The 19,870-nt window shown below is 37.7% G+C and overlaps 1 protein-coding gene across 2 annotated transcripts in view; it reads left to right on the plus strand.

Annotated features, from left to right (window-relative positions):
* Positions 1-19,870, plus strand: part of TMEM117 (transmembrane protein 117) — a 217,142-nt gene that overhangs the window by 100,148 nt on the left and 97,124 nt on the right. For both annotated transcript variants that reach the window (XM_086740017.1, XM_086740015.1), the window contains one exon: positions 1,282-1,381. In XM_086740017.1, coding sequence (XP_086596143.1) covers positions 1,282-1,381 — 100 coding nt within the window. The remainder of the gene's footprint in view (positions 1-1,281; positions 1,382-19,870) is intronic.

Genomic DNA, 19,870 nt, shown 5'->3' on the forward strand with positions numbered 1-19,870 from the left:
GATGGTATTTTTGTTAGTGACAAATTAGCTGAAAGGTGATGACATGTGTATAATGAAAAGAGCCATGAGGGTATGTCATTTTACATGTGTCATGAAACTACTCAATGACATTAATATTTCTACTCAGGAACATATTAACTTGTATCTAAGAAGTGATACGGTGCTGTGCATGGATTTCTGCAAGCAAGATCCTCTATCCTGATCAAATATTTAGATTTTAATAGGACTGCCCCAGAAAGTGGGATCAACTTGTACTGGTCCAGTTGCAGGGATATGGTCCGTTAGCTCCTAGACATCACAACATTTGGTATCTAATAGTGGGAAGATTTGAATAATGGATAACTAGGTCACTAGGTGCAACTAGGTCGCTTGTGTGCACCCTTAAATAAGCATAACGTTATATAAGCAATGTCTACAGGTATCGAGAAAACAAAGATATTGCTTGGGAAGTTAAAATATAATTGCTATCATTATTCAATGTGGTCACTGTTGAGGAGAGTCGTCCCTTATTAAACACTATAAAAGTCTTTTAGCAAAGGATATGAGTATGTTAAAAGCTATGATTTTTTCACAAAGGTTTTAATCCAGCAGAAGTAACTTTACCTTTTTAATTGACCTTATAGCATCTTGATGATTTTGAAAGTAGAGGTGAAATTATTGCATGAGGTTATAAATCCTATCTGTTGCATTATTTAAGCAGAATGGAAATGCTTCTTTTGGATTTAAGTACAATATATATAAGAAAATACATTGTATAAACCAAGAAACAGCGACATCTCACTACGATTCTGCAAAGCTTGCTTACACTGCTGTGTTAAAAAAAAATGTGGTTTTAAAACTGGTAGAGTGAAAAGTCAAGTGGCTCAATTATCTTTTTAAAGAGAACTTAAAGATTTTCATATTTCTTCATAAAAATTTTGCAAAGAAGTCACCAATTCTAAGAATGTTCATCAATTCCATTTGATAAAGGAAGAGGTAAAAAGTGTAAGATAGTTTGTATTTCCAGAAGCCTTACATAATCCTAAAGCGTTTGCCTATAATTTTTTAGCACCTTCAAAAGAGACATGGGCTGTAAAATCAGTTTCACATTTCCATTTCTAATTGCAATTGACCCATCTTGGTTCAGTTCTATGTCAAGACTCAGATCTAGCAGAAAAAGTGATTATGAAAGAAGTGGGAGGTCTTTCAAAACTAATCATAAACTTTATGACTAAAGCAAGTTCTTTATAACTTCATTAAGCAAACGTGTATAGCTTACAGTCTGTGTTTTTGTTTCCACAGTGCATACATTATAACAGACTTCATGGGCATCAGGAATGAAAATTTTATGAAGGTAGCTGCAGTTGGGACTTGGATGGGAGATTTTGTCACAGCGTGGATGGTAAGAAATGTAATATTATATATTAAAATAAAAGGAATCTGGTTTTTGGTTTCAAGAGAAAGAGGAGAGGAGAAGAGAGAAAACTCAATTTCTTGAAGTATTCAGGTATTTCAACAAGTAGAAAGCTAACAAAGGCAAAGCAGCACAATGGCAGGGTATTTAATTAGCTGGGAGTCCAGAAGAGTTTAAGTTAAAATGTATCAGAACAATGTTTCCTTTCTTCTTCTGTGAGTGGGAATTTTGCCATTGACTTCTGTGAGGACAGCATGGTGGCCCTTCTTTGCTATGAAATAACATCATGACTCGCTTTCTGGTGAAACAGTGAGTAATGGCTAGAGATAAACAAGTCTATCAAAAAGGATTAAAAAAGAAGAAAAATTAACTGAAAGATGTGACAAAGAGCAATGGAGATGAGAGAAAGAAAGCAAGCCAGTTACCTCCCAGAATTTGAAGGTAGCCTGTTTGTTGTGAAACTATCAGATTAAATTTGTCTCTAATTTAAGATTTAGAATAATAAATTTGGATTCTGGTTGTCAAAAAGGTTCTCTCCAGAAATATGAGCAACCCAAAGATCAACTTAGTGAGAGAGAACCAGAAAATGACAGCTAACTGGGAACAAACTGAAGCACGTGCACATGTTTTTATTGTTCAAGAAAAGCATTTCTTAAACACAAGGTGATAAAAAGTTGATTTCTTTTTTTTTAGTAAGAGTAGGTTTTTATGATTAGTGTAGATAAGCATTTTAACAGTTATGACTGTGACATTCATTTAAGTTGGGGAAAGAAGTCCCTGACTTTTAAGCTTACAGAACAGGTTTTAATTAATCTAATATTTTTTTTCTAATGATTCATTGATACTTCTGTTTGTTTACTAGAAAGAATCAACATAATTTTAGAGGAATTCATTAACAGAGGGAAAATTGTCTGATGGTGAATGTTTATCACATATCACATAAACATGGATGGAAAAGATTTCAGTACTGTATGTAGCTGGTGACTGCAATAATCTCTGATGTAAGCAAAGAAACAAGCCAAGGTGGATACATTTTAGGATTGTGGTATGTGTTAGGTGAAAATGCTATAGGAATAGTTTCAAGCAGGAATTACTTTAAGATGATAAGACTATAGTCTATAAAACTGAAGGAACAATCTTAGAAGGGTAGTCCGAGTTTCTGTCAATTTGTTTCCTATCCTCCACATATTTGGAACATATAGTAGCGCAGACAGAATAAAAAAAAAGCATCAAGGATTTTTTTCAGTGTATTGTTCTGTATGTGTCAGTGATTTGTCTGAGACAAATTGTGCTCTGTGAAATGGTGGCCATGAAAGCAAGTATGGAGCAAATAATCTGTACATACATTGCAGGAAAGACATTGCAGAATTGGTGCATTGACTGATGTTGACAATTAATGAGGATTTCTTGTGAATCAGTAATAAAATTCATGGCTACTTCTGAATACCTTTAGCTTGACCCTTTTTTTTAAATGGACTTCCACAGCTTTATTCCACTATGGAAGGAAAGATGGTGCATAAACTAAGCTGAACTGAGAGGGATCATGTTCATCACACATATGTGACTTGGAGCTACACTAATAGATTACATACAAGTTGTACTGCATTAGGTAACATTCAATTTTTTCGGTCCTTCTTTTATCATTTCCTTGAAAAAACCTGTTACGTACAGCACTATATAGAGCATGGAAATGGCTGGCTTGAAGAGGCATCAGAATGCTGATGCTTTTCTGTGCAGTCAAAGCCCTCTCGGGTCTTTTCAGCAATGGAGGCATAATTGGATTTTGCCACAGCAGATTCCAGTGGTGAATGTCATTATCACTGAAGAATGGGAAGGAGACTGGGAGAGACTGCAGAGGCAGTTTGGAAATAGGAGTAAGAGGTGAGGTGATCTTCAGAGCAAAAGAGAATAGTGAGATTGCTTCTTCAATGCCAATCTCTAGGCAAAGGGTTTCCATCAGTGGATACATGATATCCACTATAATTTCCATATATAATGGAAATTATAGTGTTTAAGGGGAGCTAAGCCTAGACACATCAAAAAGGCTGCAATGTCAGATAGAGAGGTATTAATAACAGAGGAGATTGAACATGTACGTTGATGAATGTGCATGTACATTGGTGCAAATCTCGCACGCAGCCTAACTATGTCTTATGCTACATGAACAGATATTATCATGTTGTTTATAATATTTGAATTTGCTTGACTTTATGCATGTCAAGCCCGGCATGGAATTGATATCAAAGTGACATGAGTCTTCTGTAGGATTATTATATTTTATGAAGTTCTCTGATCCTGTTTGGAAACAGGAAAGGGAAAACAAACCTGTAAAGAAACCTTTTCACATCTTCCCATTTGCAGCAGTGCTTGTATTTTCTAATGTTTAAGAAGTTTCTGTAAAGAAGCCGCCCATCCATAGAATCCAAAGGAGAAGATGAAAAAGCAGATGTAGCCTTAACTTCAGCGTATTTGAACCATACTGGAATTAAGATCTTCCCTATTTAATTGGGAACTTTGGAAATAAGCAGGAATAAAGCAGAACAGATGGGATTCCATTTTAAAAATTAGTAACCAATAAACAATAATATTGCCCTAGTACGGTGAGGAGAGGCTTATTAAATCCAGAAAGTGATTGAAATGGGAAAATACGTTTTGGATTGCTATTTGTTTTCAATTTAAAAGGCACAAGTGAGCCTTCCCCTACAGCACTTCCTAACTGACTGACTAGTTTGGTGACAGAGTCTGACTCAATTACTAATAAAATCAGAAATATTATTTCCATTGTGTGTAATGAGAATGAGGCCATGCTATGGATGCACAGGAGCTTTTCATTTGTACCTCTGGACAGGAACTTCTGCCACTAATAATCATCTTTGCTGAAAACAGTGTTAGATGTTCTAAATAAGTCCGTGAAGAGGACAATGGGTTCAGTACACTAACTTTCTCTCTGGACTTTTTCCTCTTTGAAGCCAAGGAAGTATATTCTGCACCTGCTTTGACATGCTCTCCTGCTCTCGTAAAATGTGTGTTCTGTTCTCACAGAGAGTGCTTTTGAGGCAGACACCATAGGATTTGGCACAGTAGGGTAGCTTTGAAAAAAAAAAACGTTGGATTCCACCCAGACAAGCCAATAAACTAGCAATTATGGCCACTGTCTGGGAGAGTATGAGCATGCTGAGGAAGGAGCTGATTCCAGGGCAGAATCTCTGATGATTAGAGTCAGGTGGCCTCCTGATCCTCTCTATAAAAATGAGCAACTTGCTGCAGCTGTGTTTTTGTGAGGGATGCAGACCTGAGCGTGTGTGGGAAGTCTTGCTCAGAGCAGACCTACAGAAGTGGATGGCACTGAACATTGACACAAAGGGCAGAGTACTACCAGGGCCTCCTCTGTTCTTTACAGCCTACTGGTGAGGTGGAACAGCTTGCTTTCCTCCTTCTTTCCAGGCACTGTTAGCTTTTAGACTATCAAAACTGCTGTTCTCCACTTTGGGTGATAGCTCTTTGGGCTCTCCAAAGATTACCTATTGGCCGTGCACTATGAATGATACTTGTACCACATTGAGAGATTTGCTTACCAACTGCCATTGTCGTTTACATTAAAGACATATCTCTGCCTGCAAGCCCTACATACATGTGAAAGAGTCTAAACAGTAGAAGTTTGTTACATCTTCCTTAGACCTTGCTTGCTAGGGTTATTAGAAGCTGGAGCAGTCAACATCTGCTAGAGGCTGGTGCTAGTCTCTATGGATGTAAAGGGTGCTGATTCTCTTGACAAGGGATCCTATTCCCATTTATCTTCCTTCTGAAAGGTAATTTAATTGAGATTCTCTTTTCCCTCATTAATTGCTAGAGGGAACTGAGAATGTTTGAGAGATCGCTAATCAGCAGACACTCTATTGGCTCACATCGTCATAAACAATGATAAACTCAAGGGATGGTTTAGTTTATTATTCATAAAACTAGTCTTTACCAAATCTGTACCAGCATGTTCTTTTTAAGAGGGAGAAGCCAAGACTTCTCTCAGCACTGTGCTTTAGCACAGTACTTGGCACAATGTCTTAGAGCGTAAGCTGAATCATTGTCACAATTCCTGGTTGATCTTTCTAACACTTTCACTTGATTTCAGCTTGACTCTTCTCTCGCTTGTGACCATGAAGACTGTCTTTCATCATCTTAGCAGACGAATTAGCAGGAAGTTAGGAAGTAGTACTTCCAGCATAGTCTGGATGGAAGAGCGATGGGTCATCACTTGTACCAGTGACCCATTATCCAGGACTGACATAGGCACATGTTACCCACTTGAACGGATGGATATGGAGGTAGACATCTTCTACGTGATACTTTTTGTCAGGATATAGTATTGAGATTTCAAAAAGTTATTACTGAGTGATGAAACCACATTTATCTTTCCTCATTAGTGAAACTGTGTGATGACACCCATATTCACAAGTTGCCTGGACTTCTGTGAAGCTTTTCAGTCAAAAGAGTCACATTGTTAGGTGATCATGCCTACACATCATGACATATAATTTGTCGTGGAATGCTGCTCCCCTTGGTAAAGCTTATCTGTTCTTCTGCAAGAAGGATTTTCTGTTCTCTGAGATTTTCAGTGCTAGCTGAAAAAGCTTCAGGAAATGTACCTATCTGGCCAAATGGACCAAGTTCTCAGTATTCTAATTCCAGAGGGCAAATCTCACACCATTACTTGTTCTGGCTTTGCTAGTTGTGAAAAGCAGTTCTTTTCATTCACATTTCTCCATTAGGTTTTTTTTATCTTCATACTCTGGTGAAGGAGGCTTCTGTATTTTCCCATTTTACAAGACTTATATGGCTGGTCACTAGTGTAACTAGTAGAGAGGCCTGTGGCTGGTTCATGAATAACACCCTAGAGGGCTGAAGCCTGTCCACATGGTCCTCAATGCTATTAACATCAATAGCTGACAAGTTCAAGTGAACAGTTACTGCCATGCAAGCACACAGTAAGTAGACTCCTAACCAGAACTTCTTTCTGTTCCGTGCACCATGTTGGAACTCAGGCTACATCTGCAAGACTGTAACAATTGCACTCAGACCAAAAATCCATCCAACTCCGTATCCTGCCTCAAACTGTGACTGTGAGCAGAAGCCTGTCAGGAGAGTAGGAACAAGCCAATCATATATGGCAGTGTCCTCTATGACTCTCTCCAATTGCATGCAGCTTTGTATGTATGATAACTCTTGCCCAATCTCACCTTTAGCCCAAGTACTGTTTTTAGCATCCAGAGAATTATTTGGCAACAAGTTCCAGAGGTCACTGTATAAGAAATCACCTCCTTTTGTTTGTTTTAACTTGTTTCTGACTACGCTAATTTGATACCTTTAGTTCTTTACTGAAGAGACAACAAACATTTCATCCCTGTACATTTTTCCCCTAATGTTTATGATTTTGTGGACGTATATCATAGTTTCTCTAATTTATCCCTTCTTCAGGCTGATGATCTCTAGCCTAGTAAGTTGTTTCTCATACACAAACTGTTCAGTGTATTTGACTATCTTTATCGCCATTCTTTGCAATTTCTGCAGTTTTGCTATGTCCATTTTCACACGGAGATCACAACTGCCCACAGTATTCAAGGTGTAATGAACAGTTTTACAGTGATATAATGATGTTCCCTGGTTTTCTATTCCTTTCCTAGTAGGTCCTAACATTCATAGTAGGGAAGTGTGGACAATATGGAGCACTAAGAGCATGTTTTCATGGTACTATATTATCATAAACTCAAGATCTTACTCCTGAACTATAGTGGTCAGCTGAGGGCCAATTGTTTCATAAATGATCCTAGAATTGTTTCACCCCCTGTGCATCACTTCGCATTCAACTAAAAAGAATTTCATCTGCTGTTTTATTGCCTGGGGACTTACTTCCATAGGAACCTTTCTCAATTCTTCACAGTCAGCAAACCATCGTCCTTACTACTGTGCATAACTTGATATCATTATAAAGCCTTTTCACCTCGCTGTTCACCCATTTTACCAGGTTGCTTAGGAATATGATGAATGACTCTATCCCCTGCACAAATCCCCGTGGACCTCCACTAATGACCTCCCTCCATTGCAAGAGCTGTCTGGCTAACCTACTTATCTTCTGTTCCCTGCCTTTTAACCAGTTATTTATCAACATAAAGACCTTCCCTAAAGCTCTGACTGTTGGGTTTCCATAGAAGCCTTTGATGAGGGATTTTTCAAAAGCCTTTTAGAAAATTCAAGTTAGGTTATTTCAACCACATCTCCTTTATCCCTGTGCTTTGTTGACCTCATTCAGTAATCCTATTCTGAAATATCCCCATTCCTGATACTTACAGAGCCAGACACTTAGCACTCCTTTCACAGCCTCAGCGTATCCTGCTGCCGTTAAAGAGGTGTTCAGACAATGTTGGGTGGCCCTGAAAGTGTTGTTTGCATGAAAGGCAGAAGTCCCAGCTCAGGAACTATGAATGTGTCGAACAGTGTGGAGCCATCTTCATGTGGCTTATCAGTGAAAGACAGTGAGCGTATTTCCTAGCAGTTAAATTTTGTATGTTCATTTTACCTCATTTTCATTATTTTTTCTCTGTCCTTTTCCCTCAACATCCTTTTGCCTTATGGCCTTGGCACCATTTCACAGGTAGACAAAAATTAAGGTGGGAATATTTTGCTTTTCATGTTCGTGCAGATAGCAGAAGGGGTAACAGAGACTGATCATGGCTGTTAATTCCTATATTACACCTATATTCTGAATATATGCATGGATTATGTGTTTCAGAGAACATCAACCATTGATATTTAGCCTCTCTTTCCCGAAAACTGACATAGTTTATGGATCTCTTAGGCTGAGCAGGGAGAGTCTTAACAAGTTTTTATAATTTTTTTAGTTAAGTGGAATTTTTTAATCATAATTTTGGACATAGGAACCTGTGTCTGCTAAAGTCATTCTTTGAATCTGGAGCTCTCTTGGTCATGTTGCTGAGAAACATATTTTTTTCCTTCCCAGCAGACACAGGCAGGAAACACAATCTAACTGCTGTGGCTTGAGACAGAAATATTCAACTGCAGCAAATGTATACTTGCTTAGCTCTTCGTTTTGACCTTGTAAATGCTGGTGTGGTCTTTCTCGGTAAATCTGAAGCAAAATAGTAAATATACTGTACAGTGTAGAGTAAAGTAAGGTAGTATGCATTACATTTTAATAAACCCATCACTTGATGTTTTCTTCTGGTAGATACCTCGTACCTGTAGATTATGCTCTGTCTGCTTTCTTCTTTTTTCATTTTTGTATAAAAGAATAGATGTTTACTTATTGCCATTAAAACATTTTTGATGGCTTGTAAGCTATTGACAAGAATTTTTAACAGTATTTGGAGATATTTAGTTTTGGCTGTTGCCATTGTGATCCTGAAAAATGACAACTTTTTGTAGCATAGAAGAACAAGCTATTGAATGATTTTGAAGTGCTTCCCTTGTGCCCATTAAAAAAGAAAATAATTCTTGCCCTCATCAGCTCTGAGACATGACTATGCTGACATCCTAGAAGAATGAAGGATTCATTGCCATTTTGCAGAAAGTAGATTGATTTACCTCTTTGTTTTTATTTCATCTCATAATGGGTATGTGTTGTTAGGGCATGTTCAAACAAAGTGAACAACCTTGATGCTGCAAATACTATCATGTTGCTGAAAATAGCAGGCACACTGAACTATTGGAGTGCAAATAGGTAGAAAATTAAATACTAATGTGACTGAAAAATGAAATCTTCTTTAGACAGGGAAGGACATCAGTATAAAAAAAAAATATGGTCAAAGAAAATGTAACATCCTAATTAGAAATAGTAAAATTTCTGTGATTTTGTATGTAATTTTTAAACAAAAAGTATAGCCACAAATGTTCACTCTTAAATTTATGTGAGTCTTAAAAAGTAATTCTTCTGTCCAGGACATTCTATTCAGCAAAGCATACTATATTGTTTTATTTGAAAGCAGGGAAGAATCCACCATTTTGATGCACATTCCAAGGTAGTTTGGAAAGTCAGGAGTCTTTAATGACTGACACCTTTTCTAACTTATGCCTCTGTCAAGGATTGGGCATGACAATCCAGATTGTGATCAGTGTCAATCTTCTTGATTGTTTCTATTCCACTGACATATCAAATGATGAAATAAAACTGTAATTGAATCTGCAGTGGCATCTGAAATAGTGTGTAGCTAACAACTCTGCTGCACTTCAGTAGTGGAAATGAAATTAAACTGTGAAGCATGAAGTGGAAGGAGCAAAGCAGATTACATATGTTACTAAACTTACTTGCCAGGACTGCACAGGAGTGTGCCATTATTGGTGGCAACATTTTTCTTTCCATTCAGAGAAGCAGACACAATGCCAGTTGCCCTTTTCCTTCTTCTGTGTTTCTGGTTTTGTTTTTCTTTCCTCATCTTAAGGGCCAGTCGAGTTGCAGAGTCATTCTGTAGCTAGTCATTCTGTCTCCAGGTGATAAACCACACAAAAATTCATTGACACAATGGCTGTTCATATACCCAGTCATACCAGACCTGCTAATTTTGTATTTTCAGTTTTGTGGGGCACGAATGTGCTCACATCTTGCTCTGCTTCATGGCTGGTACTTAGTTATATAAGGTGGAATGTGCCTGGTGTCATCTGAGTTCATCCAATCATACCATCAAGTCAGATTGCACTATTATTTATTCATTGATTGATGGTGTGCCATCTGTTCATATGCTCTAGATTATAATTATCTGCCTTTTCAAGCTTGATCTTTTTTTTGTATTCCCCTGTTACCTTGTCATTCGAATTCTGACCAGGCATTGCCAGAGGTGTTACTTCATCCTTGTCTGTTTCCCAGCTGGTGAGTTCCTTCAGCTCGTTGTCACAGCAGGTATCTTTGTTGATAACCATTTTCTGGGCTTAAAAACATGCGCTTGGTACATCTAGCAGTAAAAGCCTCTGGATTTTCTTCTGAAGAAGGCCACAGTCAGCTCTACCTCAGAGCTCAAGAGTAAGAATTGGAAGCCCCAAAGCTGGGTTTTAAATTTATAATAGAGTTTCTCCAAAGCAACTGCTGACAGCTTTCTATGACATGCAAAAATAGTTCTAAGAGTTCTTTTAAATAGGTGGGAAATTTCCCCCACTATTTCTTTTTTTTTTAAGGAGTGTAAACTCATACACATGTTTTTGTGACTTTTGTGACACATTTCTATACTGTCTGGATCTCTGTCTCAAAAAGTGATGTTTGATCTTCTGCTTCTGGACCAGGCAGTGCAGTTGATGATGAATGGTCTTATTAGAAGAACAGAGCTGTTTCATGGTGACTAGAGAGATTCTGTTCATTATCAGAAAAGCAGCCCAGGTTCTCAGCTCTGTTCTCAGTCAGGTTCTCCACTCCATTTCCAGACTTCAGTCCTGATTTTCCTGAGAATTTGGAACTCTATCTGAATAGAAAAGTGAAGCAAAATATCTTTTCTTTTTTTTTTTATGACATTCGTTGTGTGATATTCTGATATTATGAAATTAAAACCAGTGATATCTGGTTTAAAATATTCTGTTCTATTGTATTCTATTCTGTCTCTTGTGAGGACTTCTGGGATAACTTCTAGTGCATGATAAGATTCTGTGTTTGTTAATACATTGTAGCTGATTTCACTATTAAAACACATAAATCCTATTTATTTACTTAATTGTCATAGTCTTCCCTTATAAACTTCAAAACCTCTTAAAAACAAATGCAAAAAATAGATCCATCATGCAGATGAGAATTCTGCAAAATTGGTCAAAAAATCCATGACACCTTGCCCAGGGAGCCGGTGTAGGCACAGCATGCCTCACTGATTTCACTAGCCAGTGATGGTTCTATGATTGCTTTTTCCACGTTACACATATACCTGTGTGTAGGATGTGAGGAACTGGACTATTCCAGACAGATGAGGAATGCAGATAGCAAGACGAGAGCTATCCACCTAGACAATGGTATAGTGGTGTGCTTAGAAGTGAAGGTGACTGTCTTCTGATGAACAAGAAACTGAGGCCTAACACTTGTTTCCTTTTCACCTCAGACCTATCTGTGCATTTTATTCTGACAATAAAGTTTGTTTTGATTTCAGCTAATATCTGTTCTGAAATCTCCAGTGTTCTGAGATGCTTTAAAAATGCATGAAGGTTCATGTCAAGTATTAATGGGAGCTATTCTGTTCTCCAGATGTTGTAGGTGAAAGATATAGCTCCATCTTTTTCAAAAGACAAGGTGTAAGGGATAAGATACTTTTTCCTGCAACTCAAATCTTGTCTGATTGATTTGTTTTGTAGCTTCAATTAGCCACACAGTTATAAATCGTGAGACTTGGGGTCCTGTATTTTCTTTTCCTCTTTATCATACTCTCATTTGCTCTTTTTTTTTTAATGTAGAACTGTATTTACTTCCTAACGGTATTTATGCAACAGATCTTGATATATCCTGGTTACAAGTATTTAGAAACTCAAGTCACAGTACCATATAAATTAAGGTAACTATGCAATGATTCTGCATTCTGACATAATGTACTCCTGAGGAATGGTGCGAATGAGTGGGTGTCAGAAGTGCTGCAGAAGTGGGACTCTAGAAATAACATGTTCTTACTGAAGATCTTTGAGTACAGATGGCAAATGTATAAACTGTTGGAGTATCTAAGATGGACACTTCCTCTCTGGAACAGTCTGTTTCTGTATGAGATTGCAAGCACAAACCTTTTTCACTGACTGGAAGAAGAAAAGAATTCTCTTGCTGGAACTGAAACTGAAGCAATTACCTCAATAAATCTGCCAAGATGTGCAATGGGAAGCTCTATAATGGAATGGGAAGAGGTTATTTGGTAAGTATTATAAAAGAAATATTGAACTGACCATGCAAATTTAGCTGAAGATCTTTTGTGGATTAAATACATGGTGAAATAAGGCCTCCTGTATCCATAGGGAGAGATTAGCAGTAGATGGCAGTGGTACACAGCAAAGCATTTCTTTAAGTCTGAATTCCTTCAGGGTCTGTAGGATGAACTATTAGGAACTGTGTAAAGGGAAAAGAGGAAAGAGGGATGTTTTATTATGAAAAAGCATATCACAGCACTCTTGCCTAACAAAGTGATGTATAAAATCAGTACTTCTCTAAGAGGGAGAGCATGGCTGAAACTGGCAAAGAAAGAAAGAAAGAAGAGACTATTACGAGTCTTAAACTGCATTATTTTGAGGGATGAGTGTTCAGCTGAGGAACTTTATTATGAGGTTGGAAGAAGCTGCAGATGCATCTGGTGTCTATTTCCCTTCTGTATAGACCTAAGTCTCCTCTTATTATGTTTGTCATTTCACATTCCCTAGAGTGTAATCATCATAACTGAAATCAATGATTAATTCCTATTGTCTGGATTTCATCCTTGATGCTGTTCTGTAGAGAAAGTATATTTAGACTGTGGTCAGAAAGGAAAGGTTTATATGCCCAGGGTACCAGAATACCATTCATTTTGTATTGAATTATGCCTAAAAATAAAAGTTATTCTTTTTAGAATAAAATAAGGTTATTCTCACAACAGCTACAGTACCTTAAAAATGGTATCCCATCTTGCCGTAGGCCAAGTTAACCCACACATTCTGAAGATCAGTACAGTTTATCAGAAGAGCAATTAAGCAAGAGCTTGTGTAAATACAGCACAGAAATAATTTTCCTGTGTGGTACTGCATAATATATGAGTTTGTTTTAATACAATTTGAGAAGTCTTCTCTAATTCATCTTGCTAAGAAATAGTAGCACTCTGCATCAGATTGAGTGAGGATTCCTGAGTCGTAGGTGAAATCACTAACTCCATGCTTTATGTACAGAAGATGACAGTAAAACTAAGCCTAAAATGGAGAAATCTTAGGAACTGTCAAACTTAGACTTATGATACTATAGCCAGGAGGTCAGTTTTTCGATATCCATACTTGTGATTTTGCTCAAGAAACACTGAAAATTCAACATGTTGAAACACAGTTTCTACAGAAAAAAAAAATCAGATAGGTCAGCTTCCAAAAGCTCTTTGTTGCCAATACCCAAGTCTAATTTTGGTGCAAATCTGCTGACTACAGCAGAGTTATAATACACGATTGCTTCTTAAAAACTGAGATATTAAAATAAAATTTTCAATGTATTTGAATTAAAATTCATTATAAAACTTCATTTAACAAAAGGCACTCAGTAAGATGAGGCTAATCTTGTCTTGGTCTCTTTTTATTGTTATTTTACATTACTTGAAATGGGAATTTGAAGTACTTTTTAAAATGGATAGAAAGATTGTCGAGTTTCACTTAAACTTTTGTAAGTACCTTTAAAGCCTCCATTAAAAAGCTATTTTTGTAATTTCTTACAGTACTACGCTTCTCCAAATCACAAAAGAAATCACTGCCTCCTACACTGGCAGTAATAAAAAAGGGTTTGCATTTTGCAGACGTTAGGGATTGATCTTTATAGCAATTCGTGGAGATAGGTATGCTAATATCCCCCTGTTTTACAATAGAGAACTGAAGCAGAGGAAAAAGGAAGAGATTAAGCTTTTTGAGGCCAAATTAATCAGGCATTACCCACAGCTTCCAATAAAGCTATACTGACCTTTATATAAGTGTAAATAATGACAAAAAGATTTATTTTGGGTAGCAGATTCTCAGTCCTTGTGTCTTGTAGTTGAAAATGCTTTGATGCTTGTCTGGGTCATGTAGGGAATTGATGATGAAGCTGAGATGTGAGCCTGTTCTCAGCTTTGTATTTGTCCCATTGCTGTTTTCCTCAAATCCTTAAGAGAAATTGTTTTCTTGATCTCCACTGATGGCAGTGTTCCAACGTATCTGAAAGGTATCTGTCTCTGCAAAGATACTGAATAATTTCTTTTATGGAAAATTGAAATGGCATGTATGTGCAGTGGAGATACATAAAGGTAAGGAGCTGCTCTATTCTATTTGGTGATTAAAGCACGTTATAAGTTTTCTCCTTTCTTTGGTGAAGAGATGCTTCCAAGTGGTAAATGCCCTGTACTGTTCTTCCGTTTCTCTGGGCTTCAGCTCAGAATACATGGGGTTTGTTTTCTGTGCAGGTTTGTTCTGTGCCAATTTCTGGAGACTTCTGACCTGTCTTCTCTTCTGCTTTGCATTCCTTTCATGCTCTACCAAAGTGATGGGGTTTATACTAATGTCTGATTGTGGAGAATCAGGGTGTGTACTCCTGTTCTCTTAACTTTAAATTAGGTGGATCTATGCTTAAATTTTTGTCTCATCATATGATGCCACAAAAATTAGTTTTACCACCCAACACCCCAATTTTATAGTAAAGAAACAACCTAAGTAGAGTTATTAGACAGTGTAATCTACCTCATAGTGAACAGAGAGCTGTCAGAAGGATTACCAGAATAAGGACAAATCATGTAGATATGATTACATCAGTGTACCAGTGGCAAAGGTCCAGCACTAGTGCAAGGTACAGATCAAGTTATGCCATTTAAGTGTTGTATTAGGTAGGCTCGTACTTTTTCAGACTGCAGACATATTTTATGCACACTTCTTTTTCTCTCTCATAGGACTCTAGAATATCCACAGTAGATGAGGAACAGGTTTTACACCTGTATGGCTTTGCACTGCCTAACAATAAAATCACAAGTTACCCATTTGCCACGTGGTCTTCACCATGGGAGAAGTGGGAAGTGGGGATATTTGTGTTTTCCTTGGGTTAATACTTGACCCAGAGAATGAAGGTAGGATTTGTACAACCAAATGGTAGTTTGGTCATAGAAGTGGTATGATTTACATTCAGACACCTACAAATTTTGACCTGATTTTCTGAGCTCTATTAATAATGGAGAGAAAAAGGCCTGCTAAGTTGTTGGACTATAGCTGACATCGGAAGTGATGCAAATGAATCATATTGTAAAACGACTTGTTTGTCTCCACTGGTAATAAAGGAATTGTAGAGTGACTCAGATTTAGGTGTTTACATTCAAGGTATTAAAGTTATGTGTCTGGATACAAGGGATACGGAAATGCCAGAAGTTGTCCCACAAAGTAGCAGAGTTAAAGCATGGCAATGTTTACTGTCAAACGTCCCTTGGGAACTAAGGAAGGTAAAGGAATATTTCCAGAGTTGCAAGGCTTTCCTGGTGAAACACTGAAAGAGCTTCACATAAAGTCTGAGGCTTGTGCAGCAGTGAATAACTTAAACCATAACTCAAATAAAACAGAAAGAATTCACATACAACAGGAGTGTGAAATTAAGGATTGTATGCATGGTAATGAGAACAAGCACGACTGTGTATCCTCCAGAACTTTAAATTTTACCTTGAAGTTAGCAAAACGGTTAAGAAGAAATGTTATTTAACTTATCTGAATTTCAAGATTCATTTCAAAGAATGTCACTGGGCATTTATAGATTAAAATATGTGTGCGTGTGTGTATGTGTGCACAGAGTCAGCACTGTGCCTGAGACACAGCCTTTTTTAGTGTTCTTTCATTACTAATACAAAACAACCTTAATCTTTGAGAGGCAACTGAATATTATTACTACCAAAGTGTCCTAATGTATATAAGGTGAACAAATGCATCTTATTTATTCCTAAGCTGCCCCGTGGCCGTGGAAAGCTTTGGCTCGTTGATTTGCCCAGACTCTCCTATCCTGCAGGATTTCCAGGCATCGTCTTATTGGCGTGACCAAAGCCAGACTGGGCCTGTTCCATCTATAATGCTTATTCATATTTTGCTAACCTACTATCTAAATTTATTTAATTTATTTCCAAGGTTATTTTATGCTGTTTAGTAGACAAAGGGCTATTAAATGAGTTAAGGTAGCATGAAAAGCCTGAATCAGCCACATGATGCTCCAAGACAGATATTTGGGAATGAGTTCAGAACAGATGCCAACACTGATTGATTTTTCCTCTGTGGGAGCATACCTTTGGCTTCTTGTTGGGTCAATTGTACATCCTCTTTCAGCTTTGGAAAGGCATAGAGATTTGGGAGCTGAAGATCTGGTACGGTGACAGCTGCATGTCACTCTGTTGTTGAAGGTTGAGTGCTGCTGCTCTATTGGGTTATTGAAGGCTTGTTTGGTACTCAGTGGAATGAAGCCTTGTATGGCTACAATGAAACCCGAATTACTAGCAAGTATTACAAATTCCAGTTATTTGACAAGAAGGGATAACAAGGAGGCTACTGACAAGAAGGGATAGCAAGGAAGGTACTGAACTTAGCTGTAATATGTGGATTTTGTATTAAAAGCTCTGAAATCTAGCCATTGAATGATACTGTCATAATCTATTACATCAGAAATTAGCTTTTTCCTCTTAGGTTGCTTTTTTTTTAAACTCATCCTCTGTCATTCATTTCAAATTGTAGCTGCAAAAAAGATTGTCTTTTTCTACTCTGATTTCTATGTGTCAGTATTCTGGCATATTCCTAGTGGTTCCCAAATATCTTTTATTTCAAGTTCTGCCTATCTCCCTTCACACTGTCCTCCTTTCTGTGCACCACACAGCAGTATCTTAAACTCTTAAGATTTCTTTCTGCCTTTGTCATTTGTTCATTCCAAGGCTCTTGCCCAATATTTTTAGACTGAACAGCTTCTTAGTACACATTGAACTCCAGTTCTTTCACATGGAATTAAAAATTTGCCCACTTAATTTATGATTTCTTCATCTGTTATACTTCTTTCTTCTGTGTTTCATTTTCTCTGACACATCTATGCTGTAAAAAAGGCACTGACTGTGTCTTTCACTGGCTGGTTTGGGGTTTTTTTTTGTGAGCTGTGCAATGCTAAGAGTATGCTGTAATAATAATTGTAAACAGTGCTGGTTGAATTTTTTACCATTAGCACAATTGCTTGGCTTTCTTCTTGTATTGTGGGCAATGGAATCGGTCCTGCACCGCCATGCGTGTTGTTGTCTCTGTTGCAATGATGTAGTTTGTTTTGATGCTCGCAGGGGACAGTGTACAAGCTTACAGCTCTCCCTGGCACCAAGGACCGTGCTTGCTGTGCAGTACTGATGCATATTCTCTGATAACTATGTGCTTCTCTTCAACCCAGAGAGACCTCTCTGTCAAATGTGTCAATAAAATGTAAATGGTTGAGTACCTTTTATTGAGGTTTTAATCAAAGTGGTCCACAAGACTGTATAAAAGTGACCGAAATTGGGAGATTGATAGGAATACAGCAGGGGCATGACCACAGTAATGTGCTACCCAGTTCTAATGGCTATAATTTCACAACACTGTTAAAGGAAATTACAGAAGACACAGTAGGCTGAACTAACCCCAGCTGTAACTATTGTCTTTTACAGAGTTCCACAAGGTGGGAGTTGGTGAATGTGGTCCTTTCTCTGCAATTAAGCTACATCTTTGCACCTGCTATTAATAGTGATGCACAGATGCTGACTGAAATACATTGATTGGAACACTCTAACATAGGGCAGGCTTGTCAGAGAGAACTCAGATTGGCATTAGATATTATGATTCATGAAATAAAATTATCTGATAAAAATATAGCACATTTCAGGATAAAGCATGTAATTGCTGAAAATGATCAGTTCATATTTGGAAAAGGAGAAGATTGAATCACTTTTATTTAAATAAAAACAAATTCTAAAACATAGTAGTAACACAGGAAAAACATACTCACTTCACTGCATTAGCTTGTGTACAATTCACAAACGACATTACCAGGCAGGAAAGCTACATAGCTCCCTTGTAGAAGCACTCAGTGTGACATCCATGTGGCTATGTGAACATGTGTGAATTGTCCTAACTGTCAGCAATAGTACCAACAAGGGCAGAAAAACCCTTTTATTGTAGCCACAAGTTAAAAGTGCTGATGACGTTAGAGCCAATATATCTTTCAAGGAAAAGAGAAGGCTGAATCAACACACACGTTTATACCTGTACAACTGCACCCTTATCAAAATTGATTTGACTACATGAGAATCATCATTCCCTAACTGATACAATTGTATTGGTGTAAAAAGCAGTGTACAGATCAAGCCCACACACCAGGGAATAAGGAGGAGCCCCTTAAAAGTTTTAAGAGAACTCCCAGTCCTCTAGGCTGTAGCACTACTTACTGCTGCTTCAGTTTCAGTTCACTTATGAACGTTGAATCCAGCCCCCAGCATCATTTCACTGAGGCCACTTGAGAGAAAAATTGAATTATTCATTGTGGTTTTTGAAAGTTTTTGAACTTCAAATGTTGAAGAGTTCACAGTCTATTCTATATAAAATACTGAATGACTTCAGAGAGCGGTGTTGATTTTGCTCTTGAGGCTCTGCTGCTGTCCATAAAGCATTCAGGCAATGTTCTTGTAGTTTATGATGTCAGAAGTGTAATCCCTTAAGTGAATTATATATATTTGTATTCATGCCAGGCCAAATTGTTATTCTAAAGTTTATAGATAGTCCAGTTGCTTCCACCAGCTGACAGGGTTTTAACGCCTGGGCAGTGCTTTTCTTCAGTAGCACCCATATCTCACGGAAGGGTAAAGACCCAGGCCTGAAGCGTGACGTCATGGTAGTGTGAGAAGAGTGTTAGAAGTTCAGCCCTTTCTGTGTGACCCCAAGAAATGTTTCTGACAACCTGCGCCCTTTTTCTTTCAGATGCTAACAACTCTTGCTAAACAGGGTGTAATTCTTCTGAAACTGAGTCTTCCTGTCCTTTTTCAAAAATACTCAAGAGGAAATTTTTCTGTCCATCTCAAGCACTATAGTGTTAAAATACAGCACTTTTAAGCAGACAGCTTTGAATTTCCTATCACTGTTGAGCAGTTCCCCAATGTAAAAGAAAAGCACTTTATGGGAGAAGGAGAGAGAGGTGTCTTTGCTGGTGGAAGGACCATTGTCTTTCTAGGGAAAGAACTTAAATTGTAATTTACCAATTATTCTAATTCAGCAAATAGAAAATTGGGAAGAATGACTTGAAACTCAGTTTTTAACGGTTTTCCTTGATCTCAATATAAAATACATTTGTGATAGAGTAAATAGGCAATCTTCTAGACTTTTTTCCTACTCTAGGAGCAACACAATAAGGAAAGTATATTACTCATTTTACTATTTATGTCTATTTTGTATTTACATCTGGCAATGATTATTCGCTGATGGGTGATATCCAATCCATTCACCCATTTTGCAAGGTTTTGTTGGGTGGGAAAGAAACGTATTGGGAAAGATAAGCTAAAGGTTTGAAAATTGCAGCTGGTGAGGTTTAGTCATTTCCCTCTCTTCTGAGTGGTAGTGCTCTCACCAAGATTTAGCTTCTGTAAAGTTAGGTCTTCTGTGTTGCTGAGCTTCTTCCCTTGGCTGACAGTTTTGTTGTTCCGAGGGAACATAGCTGTCAGAGAAGGTCATTGCTGCAGAGGGGATGGCAGTCTCTCAAGTACCTAAGGCCAGTCCCATAGAGAGTTTTGAGGACTGTGGCAATGACCTTCACCTGGA

The sequence above is a fragment of the Chlamydotis macqueenii genome, chromosome 1 (genome assembly GCF_036417535.1).
Source record: "Chlamydotis macqueenii isolate bChlMac1 chromosome 1, bChlMac1.mat, whole genome shotgun sequence".
In the NCBI taxonomy this organism is placed as follows: domain Eukaryota; kingdom Metazoa; phylum Chordata; class Aves; order Otidiformes; family Otididae; genus Chlamydotis; species Chlamydotis macqueenii.